General features: G+C 36.4%; 1 protein-coding gene and 2 long non-coding RNA genes across 4 annotated transcripts in view; 2 read left to right on the forward strand and 1 right to left on the reverse strand.

Moving 5' to 3' along the window:
- LOC309655070 overlaps positions 1–19,593 on the forward strand; it is a 448,619-nt gene that overhangs the window by 39,592 nt on the left and 389,434 nt on the right. The window lies entirely within an intron of this gene.
- The window catches only part of LOC309655049, a 142,262-nt gene that overhangs the window by 18,321 nt on the left and 104,348 nt on the right, over positions 1–19,593 (forward strand). The window lies entirely within an intron of this gene.
- CCDC7 (coiled-coil domain containing 7) overlaps positions 8,006–19,593 on the reverse strand; it is a 326,200-nt gene continuing 314,612 nt past the window's right edge. Inside the window, exons 46-48 of one of the 2 annotated variants that reach the window (XM_082449611.1) lie at positions 13,763–13,979; positions 12,912–13,050; positions 8,006–9,714 (exon numbers count right to left, since the gene is read on the reverse strand). In XM_082449611.1, the coding sequence (XP_082305737.1) occupies positions 13,933–13,979 (47 nt within the window). In that variant the 3' untranslated portion in view covers positions 8,006–9,714; positions 12,912–13,050; positions 13,763–13,932. The remainder of the gene's footprint in view (positions 9,715–12,911; positions 13,051–13,762; positions 13,980–19,593) is intronic. The other variant, XM_082449612.1, reaches the window with a different exon arrangement.

The following is a 19,593-nucleotide window of genomic DNA, read 5'->3' on the forward strand; positions in this document are numbered from 1 at the left end:
AACTGTGGACTTTTCATATATGGCTTTATCATGTTGAGTTAGTTTCCTTCTATTCCTAGTTTTTTGGGTGTTTTTAATCATGAAAAGGTATTGAATTATGTCAAATACTTTTTCTGCATCAATTGAGATGATCATGTGTTTTTATTCTTTCATTCTGTTAATGTGGTACACTTCATTCAATAATTTTAATATGTTGAACCACACTTGCATTCCATTAATAAATACCACTTGGTCATGGTTTGTAAACCTTTAACTGCTGAATTCAGTTTTCTAGCATTTTTTTTGAGCATTTTTACATTAATATATACAAGTGATACTGGTCTATATTTTTCTTCACTTGTGATGTCTTTGTCTTTGGAATCAGGGTAATGCAGTCTCTTAGAATGAGTGAGGAAGTGTTCACTCTTTCAATTTTTTAAGAGTTTGAATTAAAATTGATGTTAATTTTTCTTTAAATATTTGGTACCATTCACCCATGATGCCATCTGTTCTGGGGCTTTTCTTTGTTGGGAGGTTTTTGATTACTGCTTCAGTTTCCTTGGTATTATAACTATGTTCAGATTGCCTATTTATTTACAATCACTGTTACTAGGCTATTTCATTTTTAAATTTTTTTTTAAAATTGAAGTACAATTGACTTACAATATTGTATTAGTTTCAGATTTCAACATAGTGATTTGATGTTTTTATACACTACAAATGATCACCACAATAATCTAGTTACCATCTGTCACCATATAAAATTATTACATTATTGGCTATATTGCCTATGTGATACATTACATCCCTGTGACTTATTTATGACTGGAAGTTTGTATGTATGTCTTAATCTCCCTCACCTATTTAACTCAACCCCCTACCCCCCTCCCCTATGTCAACCACCAGTTTTTTCTCTGTATCTATGAGTCTGGTTCTGTTTTGTTATGTTTATTCATTTATTTTGTTTCTTAGATTTCACATATAAATGAAATGGTGTATAGTATTTGTCTTTCTCTTTCTGACATTTCACTTAGCATAATACCCTTTAGGTACATCCCTGTTGTTGCAAATGGCAAGATTGCTTTTGGTTTTATGGCTGAGTAATATTCAATTATGTGTGTGCATACACACACACATACATAAACACACATATACACATCTTTATCCATTCACAAGTGAGACTCTTGTAGGCAGCATATATATGCATTTTGTATTTTATCCATTCAGCCACTCTGTGTCGTTTTTTTAATTTTTAGCTGCGTTGGGTCTTCGTTGTTGTGTGTGGGCTTCTCATCGCGGTGGCTTCTCTTGTTGCAGAGCACGGGCTCTAGGCGCGTGGGCTTCAGTAGTTGTGGCATGCAGGCTCAGTAGTTGTGGCTCGCAGGCTCTAGAGCTCAGGCTCAGTAGTTGTGGCACATGGGCTTAGTTGCTCCACAGCATGTGGGGTCTTCCCAGACCAGGGATCGAACCCATGTCCCCTGCATTGGCAGGCGGATTGTTAACCACTGCACCACCAGGGAAGTCCCTACTCTGTGTCTTTTCATTGAAGTATTTAGTCCATTTATACTTAAAGTAATTATTGATGCAAATGTACTTATTGTTTTCTGGTTGTTTTTGCAGTTCATTTTTGTTCCTTTCTTCTTCTTTTGCTCTCTTCTTTTGTGATCTGACTAGTTTCCAGAGCTCCTAAAATGTTATTTTAGTCAGCCTTTAGTTTTTTCCAAGCTTCCTAGTCCACCATCTTGCTGATGTCACTCCTCAAAGACAATGTAAATCTTGTAAATTTTTAACAAGTGTTAATTATCAATTAGTACCATTTTTCCCCTTCAATCACCTTAGCAATGGAAGGTACCTCTGGGAATTCCCAACTTCATTTCTTATTTCTAAGTAAGACTGTAATGAAATAGGTTAAAAAAAAATCTTGCCAATCTAAGCATAACCTTAGGCCCTTTGAAATTTTTCTTTCTCCATCCCAGACCTACTTGAAACCAGGTTTCTCCACATTGGTGATGCAGTCTCTAAAGGTAAGTAATTGCGAACATGAGTTTATAATCTACCTCTTCAGCCAACTCATGACTTGAAATTGTCATCTTGCCCTATTCAGTCTTATTCTTCCTTTTTTGCCCTATATCTAAGCCCTTCAATTTCCATTTTGGACAACTCTCTTAAGTCAGACCTGTGTGGTGCATTCTTCCTTTGCCACTCAGCCATTAAATCCAATTTTGTTTTCAGACTTCTATTTGAACAGCCTGGTTTATTTTGTTTCTTACATACCTCATATCTTCATCACACTTTCATTGCTACTATCCTATTTGATTCTTACAGTCGTTGGGCATTAAGCTTTATCCAAGGCTTTTAATGTCAATCACTTTATCCTTACCTCTGAGGCATATATGATGTGTTCTACACACTTTGGAAAAAGGAAACATAATCTTGCAGTATTATGGTTAAATTATGAAAGTAAACATATATTATCAAAACAGAACCCTTAAAAGACAAGAGAAATCCCCTGAAAGAAAAAACAATGAAACAGACCTCTCCAGTCTACCAGATCCCAAGTTCAAAAAGGAGGTAATAAAAATACTGAAGGAGTTAAGAAAGTCTATCAATAGAAATGCAGATCATTGTAACAAGGAACTAGAAACTATAAAGATGAGCCAATTAAAATTAGAAAACCCATTTGCTGAGATGAAAGCTGAGCAAAAGGCAATAAATAGCAAACTAGATAATGCAGAAGAATGAATAAGTGATCTGGCAGAGAGGATAATGGAAATCACCCAATCAGAAAGCAGACAGAAAGACAAATGAAAAAAAATGAAAGCAACATATGAGACCTATGGGATAATATAGAGCAAGACAATCCACACATAATAGGAATCCCAGAAAGAGAAGAAAGAGAAAAGGGGATCGAAAATGTATTTGAAGAAACTATGGCTGAAAATTTCTGAAACCTAAAGAAGGAAACATATCCAGGTACAGGAAGCACAAAGAGTCTCAAACAAGATAAACCCAAACAGACCTACACCAAGACATATTATAATTAAGCTTTTGTCAAAAAGTTAAAGAGAGGATTCTAAAGGCAGCATGAAAAAAACAAAGAGTTAGTTACAAGGGACCCCCATAAGGTTATCAGCTGATTTCTCTAAAGAGAGAGATTATCATACTAAGTGAAGTAAGACAGAGAAAGACAAATATATGGTATCACTTATATGTGCAATCTTAAAAAATTATACAAATGAACTTATTTGCAAAACAAAAACAGACTCACAGACATAGAAAACAAACTTATGGTTGGTTACCAAAGGGGAAAGTTCAGGGTGGGGAGGGGGGGATAAATTAGGAGTTTGGGATTAGCAGATACAAACTACTGTATATAAACAACAAGGTCCTACTGTATAGCACAGGGAACTATATTCAATATTTTGTAATAAACTATAATGGAAAAGAATATGAAAATATAAAAGTATATATATATTTACATATATATAAAAGTCTATACATACATATAACTGAATCACTTTGCTGTACACCAGAAACAAAACACTATAAATTAACAATATTTCAATTAAAAAAAGTGTTATACGTAGATATGTGTACTATACATACTTATGTATTCACAAATTCTGTATATAATTCACCTTACTATATACATATTCATTTAACATGTTTCCCTCATTAGATTCTGAGTTGATGAAATGATGCTTGATTGGTTTACCCTTGTAAACCTAACAATTAACACTGTGCCTGGATATAATAAACACTGAATTTTAACTGATTTAATAAATGAATGGAAAAAAAAAGAAACCAAACAGAACCTGTTCTTCTGTCCAAATCTTAAATTTAGGGTTTCCTGTTCATATTCTCATTTCATTATACAAATACTCTCTGGGTGATTACTGGAAAATGTTTTAAAAATAATTCTTGACTTACATACAAGTTGCAAAAATAGTATGAAGACTTTCCGACATACCCATTACCATGGGGTTTATTCTAGGCTTTCCAACTTACTTACCTATTATTTCTCTCTCCAGCACTGAGAAACCTGGCTCTTACATTCCATCATTCCTGTATTTATTTGTTCAACCCCAGTATACACGTATATTCAGAATTGGTAGCCTGTACTCCTGCAAGAAACAAATTTATTGACTAGAGTTTAGTGTTTACATACATTATTTTTGTCTTGAATTTCAGTTACCAGTATAATTTGATTTTCTTCAATCAATATTGTACTTAAAGGATTATTCTTAATTAAGAGAAGCTTATAAAGCATTTTCAATGGTTCTGATGATAATAATTAGGTCACCTTTGGTGCCAGGCACTGACCCAGGACTCTACTTTTAATATTGTCTCATTTAACTGCCTTTAAAATATTTTTCAGTTTTACTCAAGCTCCACCAACAGGAATAACTTATATGAAGGTAGAATTTGACTCGATGTTAAGAACCATTTCTGACACTGAGAGACTTCCTACAATCAAGAAAGCGAGACTATTGTAGCTAGATACACTAAGTAGAGGCCAAAAAACCATCTTTCAAATATCAAGTTGTACAGGGAGATCAGCTCTGTGTTTTGTGACCACCTAGAGAGGTGGGATAGGGAGGGTGGGAGGGAGGGAGATGCAAGAGGGAAGAGATATGGGAACATATGTATATGTATAACTGATTCACTTTGTTAAACAGCAGAAACTCACACACCATTGTAAAGTAATTATACTCCAATAAAGATGTTAAAAAAAAATCAAGTTGTAAAACTAATTCTACATGGAGAAGAATTATACGTTGTATATGATTTGTTACAAGTTGTGCTCTAAAATCTAGGGTGTTTAAAGAAATATATTCTACAAAATGAAGGTAGAGAAAAGAGGATAAAATGTTATCCTTCCCCTACATCTCACATTCAGGTCTCATATTTATCAAAATAAATTACTGTGCTGATGAAATATATAGATATATACATATATATACATATAGTCTTAAAACTTGTATATCTGTGTATAAAATTTGTCAATCTGTATCACTGAGGTGACAAAGAAACCACTTTCAATCTGTCTCTGGGATCTATAATGACTGTATATTGCATACTGAGTTCCTATAGGTGAAAGATTTTTTTTTTTAACATCTTTATTGGAGTATAATTGCTTTACATGGTTGTGTAGTTGCTGCTGTGTAACAAAGTGAATCAGCTATACGTATACATATATCCCCATATCCCCTCCCTCTTGTGTCTCCCTACCACCCTCCCTATCCCACCCCTCTAGGTGGTCACAAAGCACCAAGCTGATCTCCCTGTGTGATGCAGCTGCTTCTCATTAGCTATCTATTTTACATTTGGTAGTGTATATATGTCAGTGCTACTCTCTCACTTTGGCCCAGCTTACCCTTCCCCCTCCCTGTGTCAAGTCCTTTCTCTACGTCTGCATCTTTATTCCTGTCCTGCCCCTAAGTTCATCAGAACCTTTTTTTTTAGATTCCATATATATGTGTTAGCATACGGTATTTGTTTTTCACTTTCTGATTTACTTCACTCTGTATGACGGACTCTAGGTCCTTGTTTCGTTTTACGGCTAATATTCCATCATATATATGTGCCACATCTTCTTTATGCATTCATCTGTTGATGGACACTTAGGTTGCTTCCATGTCCTGGCTATTGTAAATAGTGCTGCAATGAACATTGTGGTACATGTGTCTTTTTGAATTATGGTTTTCTCAGGGTATATGCCTAGTAGAGGGATTGCTGGGTCATATGGTAGTTCTATTTTTAGTTTTTTAAGGAACCTCCATACTGTTCTCTATAGTGGCTGTATCAATTTACATTCCCACCAACAGTGCAAGAGGGTTCCCTTTTCTCCACACCCTCTCCAGCATTTATTGTTTGTAGATTTTTTGATGATGGCCATTCTGACTGGTGTGAGGTGATACCTCATTTTAGTTTTGATTTGCATTTCTCTAATGATTAGTGATGTTGAGCATCTTTTCATGTGTTTGTTAGCAATCTGTATATCTTCTTTGGAGAAATGTCTATTTAGGTATTCTGCCCATTTTTGGATTGGGTTGTTTGTTTTTTTGATATTGAGCTGCATGAGCTGCTTGTATATTTTGGAGATTAATCCTTTGTCAGTTGCTCCGCTTGCAAATATTTTCTTCCATTCTGAGGGTTGTCTTTTCGTCTTGTTTATGGTTTCCTTTGCTGTGCAAAAGCTTTTAAGTTTCATTAGGTCTCATTTGTTTATTTTTGTTTTTATTTCCATTTCTCTAGGAGGTGGGTCATCTTGCTGTGATTTATGTCATAGAGTGTTCTCCCTATGTTTTCCTCTAAGAGTTTTATAGTGTCTGGCCTTATATTTAGGTCTTTAATCCATTCTGAGTTTATTTTTGTGTATGGTGTTAGGGAGTGTTCTAATTTCATTCTTTTACATGTAGCTGTCCAGTTTTTGCAATACCACTTACTGAAGAGGCTGTCTTTTCTCCATTGTATACTCTTGCCTCCTTTATCAAAGATAAGGTGACCATATGTGCGTGGGTTTACCTCTGGGCTTTCTATCCTGTTCCATTGATCTATATTTCTGTTTTTGTGCCAAAGCTACTGTCTTGATTACTGTAGCTTTGTAGTATAGTCTGCAGTCAGGGAGCCTGATTCCTCCAGCTCTGTTTTTTCTTTCTCAGTTTGCTTTGGCTATTTGGGATCTGTTGTGTTTCCATACAAATTGTGAAATTTTTTGTTCTAGTTCTGTGAAAAAATGCCATTGGTAGTTTGATAGGGATTGCATTGAATCTGTAGATTGCTTTGGGTAGTAGAGTCATTTTCACAATGTTGATTCTTCCAATCCAAGAACACGGTATATCTCTCCATCTGTTTGTATCATCTTTAATTTCTTTCATCAGTGTCTTATAGTTTTCTGCATAGAGGTCTTTGTCTCCTTAGGTAGGTTTATTCCTAGGTATTTTATTCTTTGTTGCAATGGTAAATGGAGTGTTTCCTTAATTTCTCCTTCAGATTTTTCATCGTTAGTGTATACGAATGCAAGAGATCTCTGTGCATCAATTTTGTATACTGCAACTTTACCGAATTCATTGATTAGCTCTAGTAGTTTTCTGGTAGCATCTTTAGGATTCTCTGTGTACAGTATCATGTCATCTGCAAACAGTCACAGTTTTAATTCTTCTTTTCTGATTTGGATTCCTTTAATTTCTTTTTCATCTCCGATTGCTGTGGCTAAAACTTCCAAAACTATGTTGAATAACAGTGGTAAGAATGGGCAACCTTGTCTTGTTCCTGATCTTAGTGGAAATGGTTTCAGTTTTTCACCACTGAGAACGATGTTGGCTGGGGGTTTGTCATATATGGCCTTTATTATGTTAAGATCCCTCTCTGCCTACTTTCTGGAGAGTTTTTATCATAAATGGGTGTTGAATTTTGTTGAAAGCTGTTTCTACATCTATTGAGATTATCATATGGTTTTTATCCTTCAATTTATTAATATGGGGTATCACATTGATTGATTTGCATATATTGAAGAATCCTTGCATTCCTGGGATAAACCCCACTTGATCATGGTGTATGATCCTTTTAATGTGCTGCTGGATTCTGTTTGCTAGTATTTTGTTGAGGATTTTTGCAGCCATGTTCATCAGTGATATTGGCCTGTAGTTTTTTTTTTGTAACATCTTTGGTTTTGGTATCAGGGTGCTGGTGGCCTCATAGAATGAGTTTGGGTGTGTTCCTCCCTCTGCTGTATTTTGGAAGAGTTTGAGAAGGATAGGTGTTAGCTCTTCTCTAAATGTTTGATAGAATTTGCCTGTGAATCCATTGGTCCTGGGCTTTTGTTTGTTGGAAGATTTTTAATCACAGTTTCAATTTCAGTGCTTGTGATTGGTCTGTTTATATTTTCTGTTTCTTCCTGGTTCAGTCTTGGAAGGTTGTGCTTTTCTAAGAATTTGTCCATTTCTTCCAGGTTGTCCATTTTATTGGCATAGAGTTGCTTGTAGTAGTCTCTTAGGATGCTTTGTATTTCTGCGGTGTCTGTTGTAACTTCTCCTTTTTCATATCTAATTCTGTTGATTTGAGTCTTCTTCCTTTTTTTCTTGATGAGTCTGGCTAATGGTTTATCAATTTTGTTTATCTTCTCAAAGAATCAGCTTTTAGTTTTATTGATCTTTGCTATCGTTTCCTTCATTTCTTTTTCATTTGTTTCTGATCTTTCTTTCCTTCTGCTAACTTTAGGGTTTTTTTGTTCTTCTTTCTCTAATTGCTTTAGTTGTAAGGTTAAGTTGTTTATTTGAGATTTTTCTTGTTTCTTGAGGTAGGACTGTATTGCTATAAACTTCCCTCTTAGAACTTCTTTTGCTGCATCCCATAGGTTTTGGGCCATTGTGTTTTCATTGTCATTTTTTTCTAGGTATTTTTTGACTTCCTCTTTGATTTCTTCAGTGATCTCTTGGTTATTTAGTAGCGTATTGTTTAGCCTCCATGTGTTTATATTTTTTGCAGGTTTTTTCCCCTGTAATTGATATTTAGTCTCATAGCATTGTGGTCGAAAAAGATACTTGATATGATTTCAATTTTCTTAAATTTACCAAGGCTTGATTTGTGACCCAAGATATGATCTATCCTGGAGAATGTTCCATGAGCACTTGAGAAGAAAGTGTATTCTGTTGTTTTTGGATGGGATGTCCTATAAATACCAATTTAGTCTATCTTGTTTAATGTATCATTTAAAGCTTGTGTTTCCTTATTTATTTTCATTTTGGTTGATCTGTCCATGGGTGAAAGTGGGGGTGTTAAAGTCCCCTCTTATTATTGTGTTACTGTCAAAACATTCTTAAATGTAGAAATTTAAATACCTATTGATATTTTTTTTACTAAATCAGTAGCCTATCAACATAAGCACATTTTGAAATGGTGCAATAATTCTAGATTCTGGAAAAAATCTAATTAAATACATGAGAGTATTATTTTATTTAGTTTTACTTCATTTCAGTTTTCAAACAGATAACGAACCAAAATATTTATTAATAATATTTAGAACTGTTAGAAGCTGATAAAAATATCCTAAAAATAAATAAAAGACATCTTCACATAAAAAGAGGCACATGATTAGATAATAACCAGTCATGAAAATCCATCAGTCTCAGGGCCAAAAGAGAAAACAAGGCAACAATAAAGATACTAGACTACTAACTTAATATTTACAAGTTTTTTCCTTTTATTCTTTTCAATGTTCCTTTAACACTAATACCAATTAAACTTGATATTAATTAATAACATTCCCACACAGAATAAGTTCTCTGAATTTATAAATAATGTCTTTTATAGTTCAGCTAGAGCTAGTAGTATGATTTGCAGTCTCACTAGGTTTAATAAATATTACATAAATAATAACAACTTTGTTCTGATCAATGAATTTACAGTTTTAATATGAAAAAAACTAAAGCAAAATCTTTTCTAAATTCAGTTCCTCTATCTGGAAGTGTAAGAAATGTATGGCAGTGACTTTTCTCTATATAGTATCATAAAGAATAGATTTGCAAATAATTGACACAAATAATTATGACATTATCAAGACATGCAGAGCACAAATTTCATTTAATTGCTTTTACACCACACCAGAAGGCATTACAAGGATATGAGTGAATAGAAGCAAGTTGGAACTTCAACAGAGATCTCCTTTCTTAACATCAGCAACAGAGGCTTTTATCTTAGCTTCAAATTTGTTCCACATGGTAAAGAAGAGTTCTGAAAATAAACCAAGTTGTTATATTTTTCATTTAATTGAACTTCTAATATACACACAAGCATTTCTAAAACTTTCAGCTTTGTGCATCTCTCATCAGAGTAAATTCTACACTAATTGCATGGCATTTTTCAAAATATTATCTAGAGATTTTGGTTTTCAAAATAAATGATCTTTCTCTCAATGCTTAAGAAGTTCATTTTAGCTGAACCTTGACAAAGAATCCCTCCTTTAGTAAACTTTGGTTGGGTTCCTCTAAGACCTCTTTTCAAGTAGGCCTCATACTTGGCCCTGTCCTTGGCCTGCCTTCAGCAAGAAGGCTGTTAGGGTAATTTAGTAGGAATCCCCCACCCCTGATGCCTCCTCTTAGTAATGTTACATCCACTGATCCACTCACTTACTCTGCTCATTGGCTGTAAATCCCCAGCTGTTTTTGCTATGTTTGGAGTTGAGTTCAGTCTTTGTCCCCTACTGCAATAGTGTCGAATAAAGTCTTCATTACCATTTTAAACAAATATCAGAATAATTTTTTTAAAATAACATTGTAAAGCTGGCTATTATGGACCATGGCCTTTTGGTGGGATATATACTAGAGATTAAAATCCTGGACTTTAGAGTCCAATTTTATGGGTTCCCATCCTTTATCTGCTGCTAATGTGCTCTATGACCTTGAGCAATTTAAATGAACTTGTGTCCTTGATAGTTTCTACCACTCTGACCCATGCCCAAACTGAAAGGCTTGGGAATTCTAAGATAGGAATTATGCTTGTATTTTGGGGAACTGAGAAAGTTGACCATGGGCACCCAGTCTGTAGCTTGCCATCTGCAACTCAGGCACCTGACTGGCTGTCTGGAAGGTGATAGGAGGGTAGAAAAGGTATGGGAGAGAGAACAATCACAATGCTTTTTCTCTTCCCTGTCTGTATGTTCAGAGATAGCAGTCTATGTCTCCGTGAAACTCTTGAGTTGTGTGTTCCTGCCATTCGATTAAAGCAATGATAGACTTCAAAATGTCAAGCAGCTGCATGGACCAGGATTTCACTCAATAAGAAGCTATCAATACCCTGGATGCTAGTGACCAATACCTCTATTCCCTGGCCCAGGGATTCAGCCATTTCTGTTGAAAATTCATATCCTGTAAGTTACAGTTACTGCCTACACCCTGTTTAAAAATTCCATTTTATTTGCCACTGCAGTGCTCATTGACCTAGAGAGGAGCATAACAAACTGAGAATTGTTTTCTAAATCAGAAAACAATTGCATGATGCTCCTGCCTCAGGAACCTAACTGTGTAATCTGGTATCTAGGAAACTCTACTCTCTCTCCGCACCTGAAATCATGGCCCTGTGCAAGAAGTTAGCCACCAATATACAGAGGGGGAAAATATGTTCCTTGAACCACGCCCCTACCCCCAAGTAATCTCATGTTCTTGAAAAGAAAAATAAGGATTTTTGCCTCTCATCACATACTAAAATATCAAGTGGTTACATTTAGATTACTATCTGCTCCTGTTGTGCTCTAATCTCCTGGACCAGCTCTATGAGACATTTTGGAACTGAATGTTTAAGATACCAATAATATGATTTCAATTAGGGATTGTGACAAATAGAAAATGGAATGCTAGAGGTACTCTCGCCAACTGAATAAGCCTCAACAGCATGAATGATCACATAATTTTTATGAACAAAAAATTATTCTACTACCTTCTGGACAGAGCTTGTTTATAAAGATGATATTCTCATTTACATACCAAAGCAGACTTCACATTAAACTTTGGATTAGGTAGTCCAGATCTCTCTTTAGCAGTACCATTTTTAGAACAACCATAGTAAAAAATATATTCAGAAGTCTAGAGAAATACTCACTGAGCCTTTTTCAGTTTACTTAAAGCATTAATATGATCTCTAAAAGTTTTTAGGTTTTGAGTGAATCACAATAAAACCAAAGGAATTATTGAATTTCTAGAGATCATTAGATATTCATTCTTATAACTGTGCCCTGACTACTAATTACCTGACCTCCTCAAGAACCTATGAGACTTGCCTTATCTTTGAAGGCAACTAAAGCCTTCCAAAGGCTGTAGCCTACTCACTTTTGCCCACTAATTCTGGCCGAATTTGATCTATTCAGAGTCCGTGGTTGAAACTGACATTGTCTGCTCAATATTAAGGGCCATCCTGCTATCCTAAGAAGCATTACATCTTATCCAACAGCTCTGCTGAAATACTACTCCTGCTCCTACTTCTCCTGGGAGATATATTTAGTTGTACTGGTCATTAATCAGTAAAAAGGTTTCCTGTATGTCCTTCTGGATAGCTCACTGCCTTCCCAGGTCCTGATTGGTTGCTGGATCACTGATAATTCTTGAGTTGTGCTGTCCAATATAGGAGCCACAAACCGTATATTGCTATTTAGATTTAAACTAATTAAAATATACTAACCACATTTTAAGAGCTCAATAGCTGCATATGGCTCATAGCTCCCATACTGGAGGGCACAGATATAGAACATTTCCATTATCACAGGAAATTCTGTTGGGGAGTGCTTGGAGAGGAAGTCGTAATTGCCATGAATGAGGTGGTCTGGGAGAAGGAACATTTAAGTGAGCCCAATATAGACTGAATCTATTTATTGGGCCCCACTAGGCCAGTAGCTACAAGATCCGGATTAAAAAAAAAACCAGCCACAACCATTTGTATATGGGCTGAGGTATCAGTTGATTGCCCTTATATCATCAAATAATAAGCATCATGGTGCTCAACTCTGGCTGCACAGTTTAATCACCTAAGGAGAATCTGGTTTAATTGGTCTGGGGCTGGGGCAGAGAATTGGTAGCTTTTAAAGCACCCCAGGTGAATCCTATTTTGTAGATAGGCTTGAAAAGCACTGATTTAGCACATATATTAGCTCATTTAATCAAATGATCACATAATTAATGTATAAATTATATTCACTGTTATCTGGATAGTCCACAGAAGCAAACTGAGAAGTTGGATTGGGTCCAGCAGTCACCATTCATAGGATCAGACTGCTATGCTGAATTTACGTTGGAAAAATAATTCTAGAGAGAAGTATAAAATTTGCATTGCTCACAATCCAATTATTAGCAACTTGCAACAACAATTCTCCTATTCATTTCTGCATATATTCTCTCTAAAACCCTCACAAAAGTTATTAATACACATTATTTTTATATTACCTCTGGGACCTTTCACAGTTTCAGAGAATAATCAGTAATTAGTGAAGAATTCCTCCATTTATTTTCTCTTGACTGATACTTTATGCTCACTCAATTGATGATTTCTTCTTGCCATGTAAGTTGTACTTCTTTTTTACTACTATATAAAATGTAAATAATATTTTATAATGAGAGATTATAGAGGATAGCCACTATTTCATCAACTTTATTCTACTCTATATTGTTTTTGTAGAAATCCAAATTTCCTTATTAAATATTGATATAAAACATAACTCCAAAATACTAAGGTTAATATTTATTACTAACTGCTCTAATTCTTGCTGACGAAATACAGTAACATTCAAAGTACAAAAGGATTTTCTATAAGTTTAAATACCTATGTCAGTAATAATCCAGACTGGATTATAGAGTTTCATCCAATAATATTTATGCTTCCCAGGGCACAGTAAAAATGTGGTTAAAAATAATATCTTAACTATTATTAAAATTGCTAATAACATTGACTGTTACATATATGTATACAATATTATACATTATTATAATAATAAGATTGTTAACAACAATATTATTAACATTGGTTGGTGAGATTCATGTCTTTAAAATTCTTATCACTTGTATTTTGTCTCATTACAAATTCCACAGAATATGCTCCAACACATATCAATTTGGTTATTGTCATGGGGCATTTATGTTTATTTCCTTTCCTTTTTGAAATTGGTTGTGCAGTGTTTAAACATTGCTATTTTGAATCAGGTGAATATTTTCATCATTTGTAATTTATTCAATAAAAGACAACTGTAACTTTTTCAAACTTAGGAAAAAGGAAAAGCCATTCAAACATTCAAACTCACCCTCCATGATCTGGGTCTACCCTGTTTATTCAGGATCTTTCTCATTATTGTTCAATAAGCAGCATCCACTCAAGGCAGTGTTATTTTCATAAGGCTTCCACTCTTGCAATTTCATTGCTGTCTCGACGAATTTGCTCATGTTATTTATTTTGCCCAGAATTAATTTATTCTCAAAAGTACGGGCGGGGTAGAGATTTTCGGGTAGCAGTATATGGCACTTTAAAGGAAAATTATTGTGTGATTAAAAAATAGTTCTATTAAATTTCATTATAGTTGATATAATTTTTATTATATGTGACAGCATGAAAAACAGAATATTATATACAAATATTAACAATGGAAATGGAAAAGGAGTACATAAATCTAACTACCTATGTTTCTATAGAAATGTTTCTCCAATTTTAGCCTGCATCAGAATACCCAGAGAACCTGTTAAACAAATTAGTGGCCTCGAACCCCACAGCTTCTATTTCAGTAGGTCTGGGGTGGGGTCCAAGAATTTGTATTTCTAGTAAGTTCCTAGTTAATGCCCAGGCTGCCAGTCCAGGGACCACACTTTGAGAAGCATTGACAGAGGACTTCAAAAAGTTCAAGTTCACTAGAATACTGCTTTTTGGAATACATAAAATGTATATGCTTAATATATCTATGCTTTTCAAAAAATCAGTCAGTTTTAAATAAGTTAATTTCTGAGCTGCAAAAGAAAGGAATCAAAAGAAATCAGTTTCAGGGAAGAAACAGTGGCAATTCCTTTTAGGTGGAAGACTCATATCTCTGAACTGATGGAGTCAAGATTGGATTATAAAATATCTACTGACTTCAATGATGTACGTTGCAACATTGTTATAGAAAGAAAACTGGAAACAACCAAAGTGTCCATTTAACAGAGGCCTAGTTAAGTAATATACTTTTACTGCCAATAATAACATACTTCCAGTATGCTCAGATATAAAGGACTTAAAAAGAACTAGGTTGATTTGGATATGCTGATGTGGAAATATTTTCAAGATATATTACTCTGCTTTAAAAAGTAAAGGAACAAAAAAGATGCATGATTTATTTGAATAAATAATGATAGAGGTGATGTCAGCAAGATAGAGGGCTAGGAGGTCCCAATGCTTGTCTCCTTCACAAACAAGCAAAATAATAAACGAACAACTGCAAACCAATGAAAATAGCTCTAGGAGAGTTCTGCACTACAAAGAAAAAGCAGCAGAAATCTGGAGGAGCTCAAAATCCAAGGATGGCTGCATAGAAAAATGCAGGAAGCATTTTACCTGAGTCACCTCATCTTCTAGCCCAGGCCAGCTAGGAGGGATCCCCTCAGAGGAATTTCACCCCATGAGGAAAAGGAGAGGAGAACCCCAGCAAGCCTCACTGCCATGGGGAACTCCCACATATGCACCAGTGCTAATCCCAAGCTGATGGACCTGCCTGGAGTCCCCCCGCTACCACACCCCTCCCCCATTACTCCCCAGGGTTAGAGCTGTCACTGTACTAAGGCTTGTCCCCAGGACCCAGTTGCTGCTGTGCCCCATTCTCTGAGATTGGGAAGCCATAGCGCCTTACTGCCTATGGAACCAGATGAGCAGCCACTGCTCTGAGCCTCACCCCAGGTCCTAGGCTGTGGCTTTGACTCACCATTACCAGGCCAAGCTGCTGCTGCTCTGTACTCCACCCTCTGTAGCCACTATCTGGACCCACCTGGCTTTAATGGGTTATCAGCTGGATGCACTGCTGCTGTTCTGTGACTGCCTCCCTGGGCCAGAGTTGGGGCTTTGACCCACCATCCCCATGCCATGCTGCTACTGCCCTGCTTCCTGGGCCCAAGCCACTACTGCACCCTGTCATCCCAGGGCCCATGCTGTAGCTGAGTCCCCCTCTCTCCCCAAGTCACTGCAGCAAACTGCAGAGACCTAGACCTCGGTTCCACAGGAGATGTGCACATGCCCACACCTCAGATTCTAGTGCCAGACAAGAACACTATAAGAAAAGAAAGTTATAGGCCAATCCCTGATGACCATACATGCAAACATTCTTAACAAAATACTAGCAAATAGAATTCAAGAGAACATTAAAAGGATCATAAGCCACAATCAAGTGGGATTCATCCCTGGGATGCAAGGATGATTCAATATAGCAAATCAATAAATGTGATATGCCCCATTAACAAAATTAAGGATAAAAATCGTATAATCAATTCAATAGATGAAGAAAAATTTAACAAATTTCAACACCCATTCATGATAAAAGGTTTCAACAAGTTAGGTATAGAAGGAATATACCTAATAAAGGCCATATATGACAAGCTCACAGCTAACATACTCAATGGTGATAAGTTAAAACCTTTTTCATCCAACATCAGGAACAAGACAAGGATGCCAACTCTCACCATTTCTACTCAAAATAGTACTGGAAGTTCTAGCCATAGCAATTAGAGAAAAAAAAGAAATAAAACACATCCACATCAGAAAGGAAGAAGTAAAATGTAGCTGTTTTCAGATGACATGATTTTATATATAGAAAATCCAAAAGACTCCACAAAAAAAGTTAGAACTAACAAATGAATTCAATAAAGTTGCAGGATACAAAATCAACATACAGAAATCAGTTGAATTTCTATATACTAACAGTGAAACATCTGAAAGAGAAAATAAGAAAAAAAAATCCATTTTACAACAGCATGAAAAAAATACTTAAGAATAAATTTAAGCAAAAACACTTTACCTTGAAAATTATAAGACAATGATGAAAGGAATTAAAGAAGACACAAATAAATGGAAAGATATCCTGTGCTCTTGAATTGGAAGAATTAATATTGTGAAAATGTCCACACAAAGCCATGAAAAGATGCTCAGCCTCACTAATTATTAGAGAAATGCAAATCAAAAACACAAATTACCTCACACCTGTCAGAATGGCTATCATTAAAAAAGTCTACAAATAACAAATGTTGGGAAGGATGTGGAGAAAAGGGAACCATTGTACACTATTGGTGGGAATGTAAATTGGTGCAGCCACTATGGAAAACAGTATGGAGGTTCCATAAAAAACTGAAAATAGAACTACCATATGATCCAGCAATTCCTCTCCTGGGTATATATTCGGAAAAAAGTGAAAACACTAATTTGAAAAGACATATGCGCCCCAATATTCATAGCAGCACTATTTACAATAGCCAAGACACAGAAGCAACCCATGTACCCATCAACAGATGACTGGATTAAGTAGATGTGGTGGGTATATATACAGTGGAATATTAGTCATAAAAAGAATACTACCGTCTCACTCCCTCTTGCGAGAACACCAGAATCACAACTAGCTGCTGTACAATCATTGACAGGAAGACACTGGAACTCACCAAAAAAGATACCCCACATCCAAAGACAAAGGAGAAGCCACAGTGAGACAGCAGGAGGGGCGCAATCACAGTAAAATCAAATCCCATAACTGCTGGGTGGGTGACTCACAGACTGGAGAACACTTATACCACAGAAGTCCACCCACTGGAGTGAAGGTTCTGAGCCCCATGTCAGGCTTCCCAACCTGGGGGTCCAGAAACGGGAGAAGGAATTCCTAGAGAATCAGACTTTGAAGTCTAGTGGGAATTGATTTCAGGACTTCAACAGGACTGGGGGAAACAGAGACTCCACTCTTGGAGGGCACACACAAAGTAGTGTGCACATCGGGACCCAGGGGAAGGAGCAGTGACCCCACAAGAGACTGAACCTGACCTACCTGCTAGTGTTGGAGGGTCTCCTGCAGAGGCGGGGGTGGGAGGACTGTGGCTCACCGTGGGGACAAGGACACTGGCAACAGAAGTTCTGGGAAGTACTCCTTGGCGTGAGCCCTCCCAGAGTCTGTCATTAGCCCCACCAAAGAGCCCAGGTAGGCTCCAGTGTTGGGTTGCCTCAGGCCAAACAACCAACAGGGAGGGAACCCAGCCCCACCCATCAACAGTCAAGTGGATTAAGGTTTTACTGAGCTCTGCCCACCAGAGCAACAGTCAGTTCTACCCACCACCAGTCCCTCCCATCAAGCCTCTTAGATAGCCTCATCCACCAGAGGGCAGAGAGCAGAAGCAAGAAGAACTACAATCCTGCAGCCTGTGGAACAAAAACCACAGTTACAGAAAGATAGACAAGATGAAAAGGCAGAGGGCTATGTACCAGATGAAGGAACAAGAAAAAACCCCAGAAAAACAACTAAATGAAGTGGAGATAGGCAACCTTCCAGAAAAAGAATTCAGAATAATGATAGTGAAGATGATCCAGGACCTCGGAAAAACAATGGAGGCAAAGATCGAGAAGATGCAAGAAATATTTAACAAAGACCTAGAAGAATTAAAGAACAAACAGAGATGAACAATACAATAACTGAAATGAAAACTACACTAGAAGGAATCAATAGCAGAATAACTGAGGCAGAAGAACGGATAGGTGACCTGGAAGACAGAATGGTGGAATTCACTGCTGTGGAACAGACTAAAGAAAAAAGAATGAAAAGAAATGAAGACAGCCTAAGAGACCTCTGGGACAACATTAAACTTAACAACATTCGCATTATAGGGGTCCCAGAAGGAGAAGAGAGAGAGAAAGGACCAGAGAAAATATTTGAAGAGATTATAGTCGAAAACTTCCCTGACATGGGAAAGGAAATAGCCACCCAAGTCCAGGAAGCGCAGCAAGTCCCATACAGGATAAACCCAAGGAGAAACACACAGAGACACACAGTAATCAAATTGGCAAGAACTAAAGACAAAGAAAAATTATTGAAAGCAGCAAGGGAAAAATGACAAATAACATACAAGGGAACTCCCATAAAGTTAACAGCTGATTTCTCAGCAGAAACTCTACAAGCCAGAAGGGAGTGGCATGATATACTTAAAGTGATGAAAGGGAAGAACCTACAACCAAGATTACTCTACCTGGCAAGGATCTCATTCAGATTCGATGGAGAAATCAAAATCTTTACAGACAAGCAAAGGCTAAGAGAATTCAGCACCACCAAACCATCCCTACAACAAATGCTAAAGGAACTTCTCTAAGTGGGAAACACAAGAGAAGGAAAGGATCTACAAAAACAAACCCAAAACAATTAAGAAAATGGTCATAGGAACATACATATTGATAATTACCTTAAACATGAATGGATTAAATGCTCCAACAAAAAGACACAGGCTTGCTGAATGGATACAAAAACAAGATCCATATATATGCTGTCTTCAAGAGACCCACTTCAGACCTAGGGACACATACAGACTGAAAGTGAGGGGATGGAAAAAGATATTCCATGCAAATAGAAATCAAAAGAAAGCTGGAGTAGCTATACTCATATCAGATAAAATAGACTTTAAAATAAAGAATGTTACAAGAGACAAGGAAGGACACTACATAATGATCAAGGGATCAATCCAAGAAGAAGATATAACAATTATAAATATATATGCACCCAACATAGGAGCACCTCAATACATAAGGCAACTGCTAACAGCTGTAAAAGAGGAAATCGACAGTAACACAATAATAGTGGGGGACTTTAACACCTCACTTACACCAATGGACAGATCATCCAAAGTGAAAATAAATAAGGAAACAGAAGCTTTAAATGACACAATAGACCAGATAGATTTAATTGATATTTATAGGACATTCCATCCAAAAGCAGCAGATTACACTTTCTTCTCAAGTGCACACAGAACATTCTCCAGGATAGATCACATCTTGGGTCACAAATCAAGCCTTAGTAAATTTAAGAAAATTGAAATCATATCAAGCATCTTTTCTGACCACAACGCTATGAGATTAGAAATGAATTACAGGGAAGAAACT

This window comes from Balaenoptera physalus (assembly GCF_965194825.1).
Source record: "Balaenoptera physalus genome assembly, chromosome: 2".
Classification (NCBI taxonomy): Eukaryota; Metazoa; Chordata; class Mammalia; order Artiodactyla; family Balaenopteridae; genus Balaenoptera; species Balaenoptera physalus.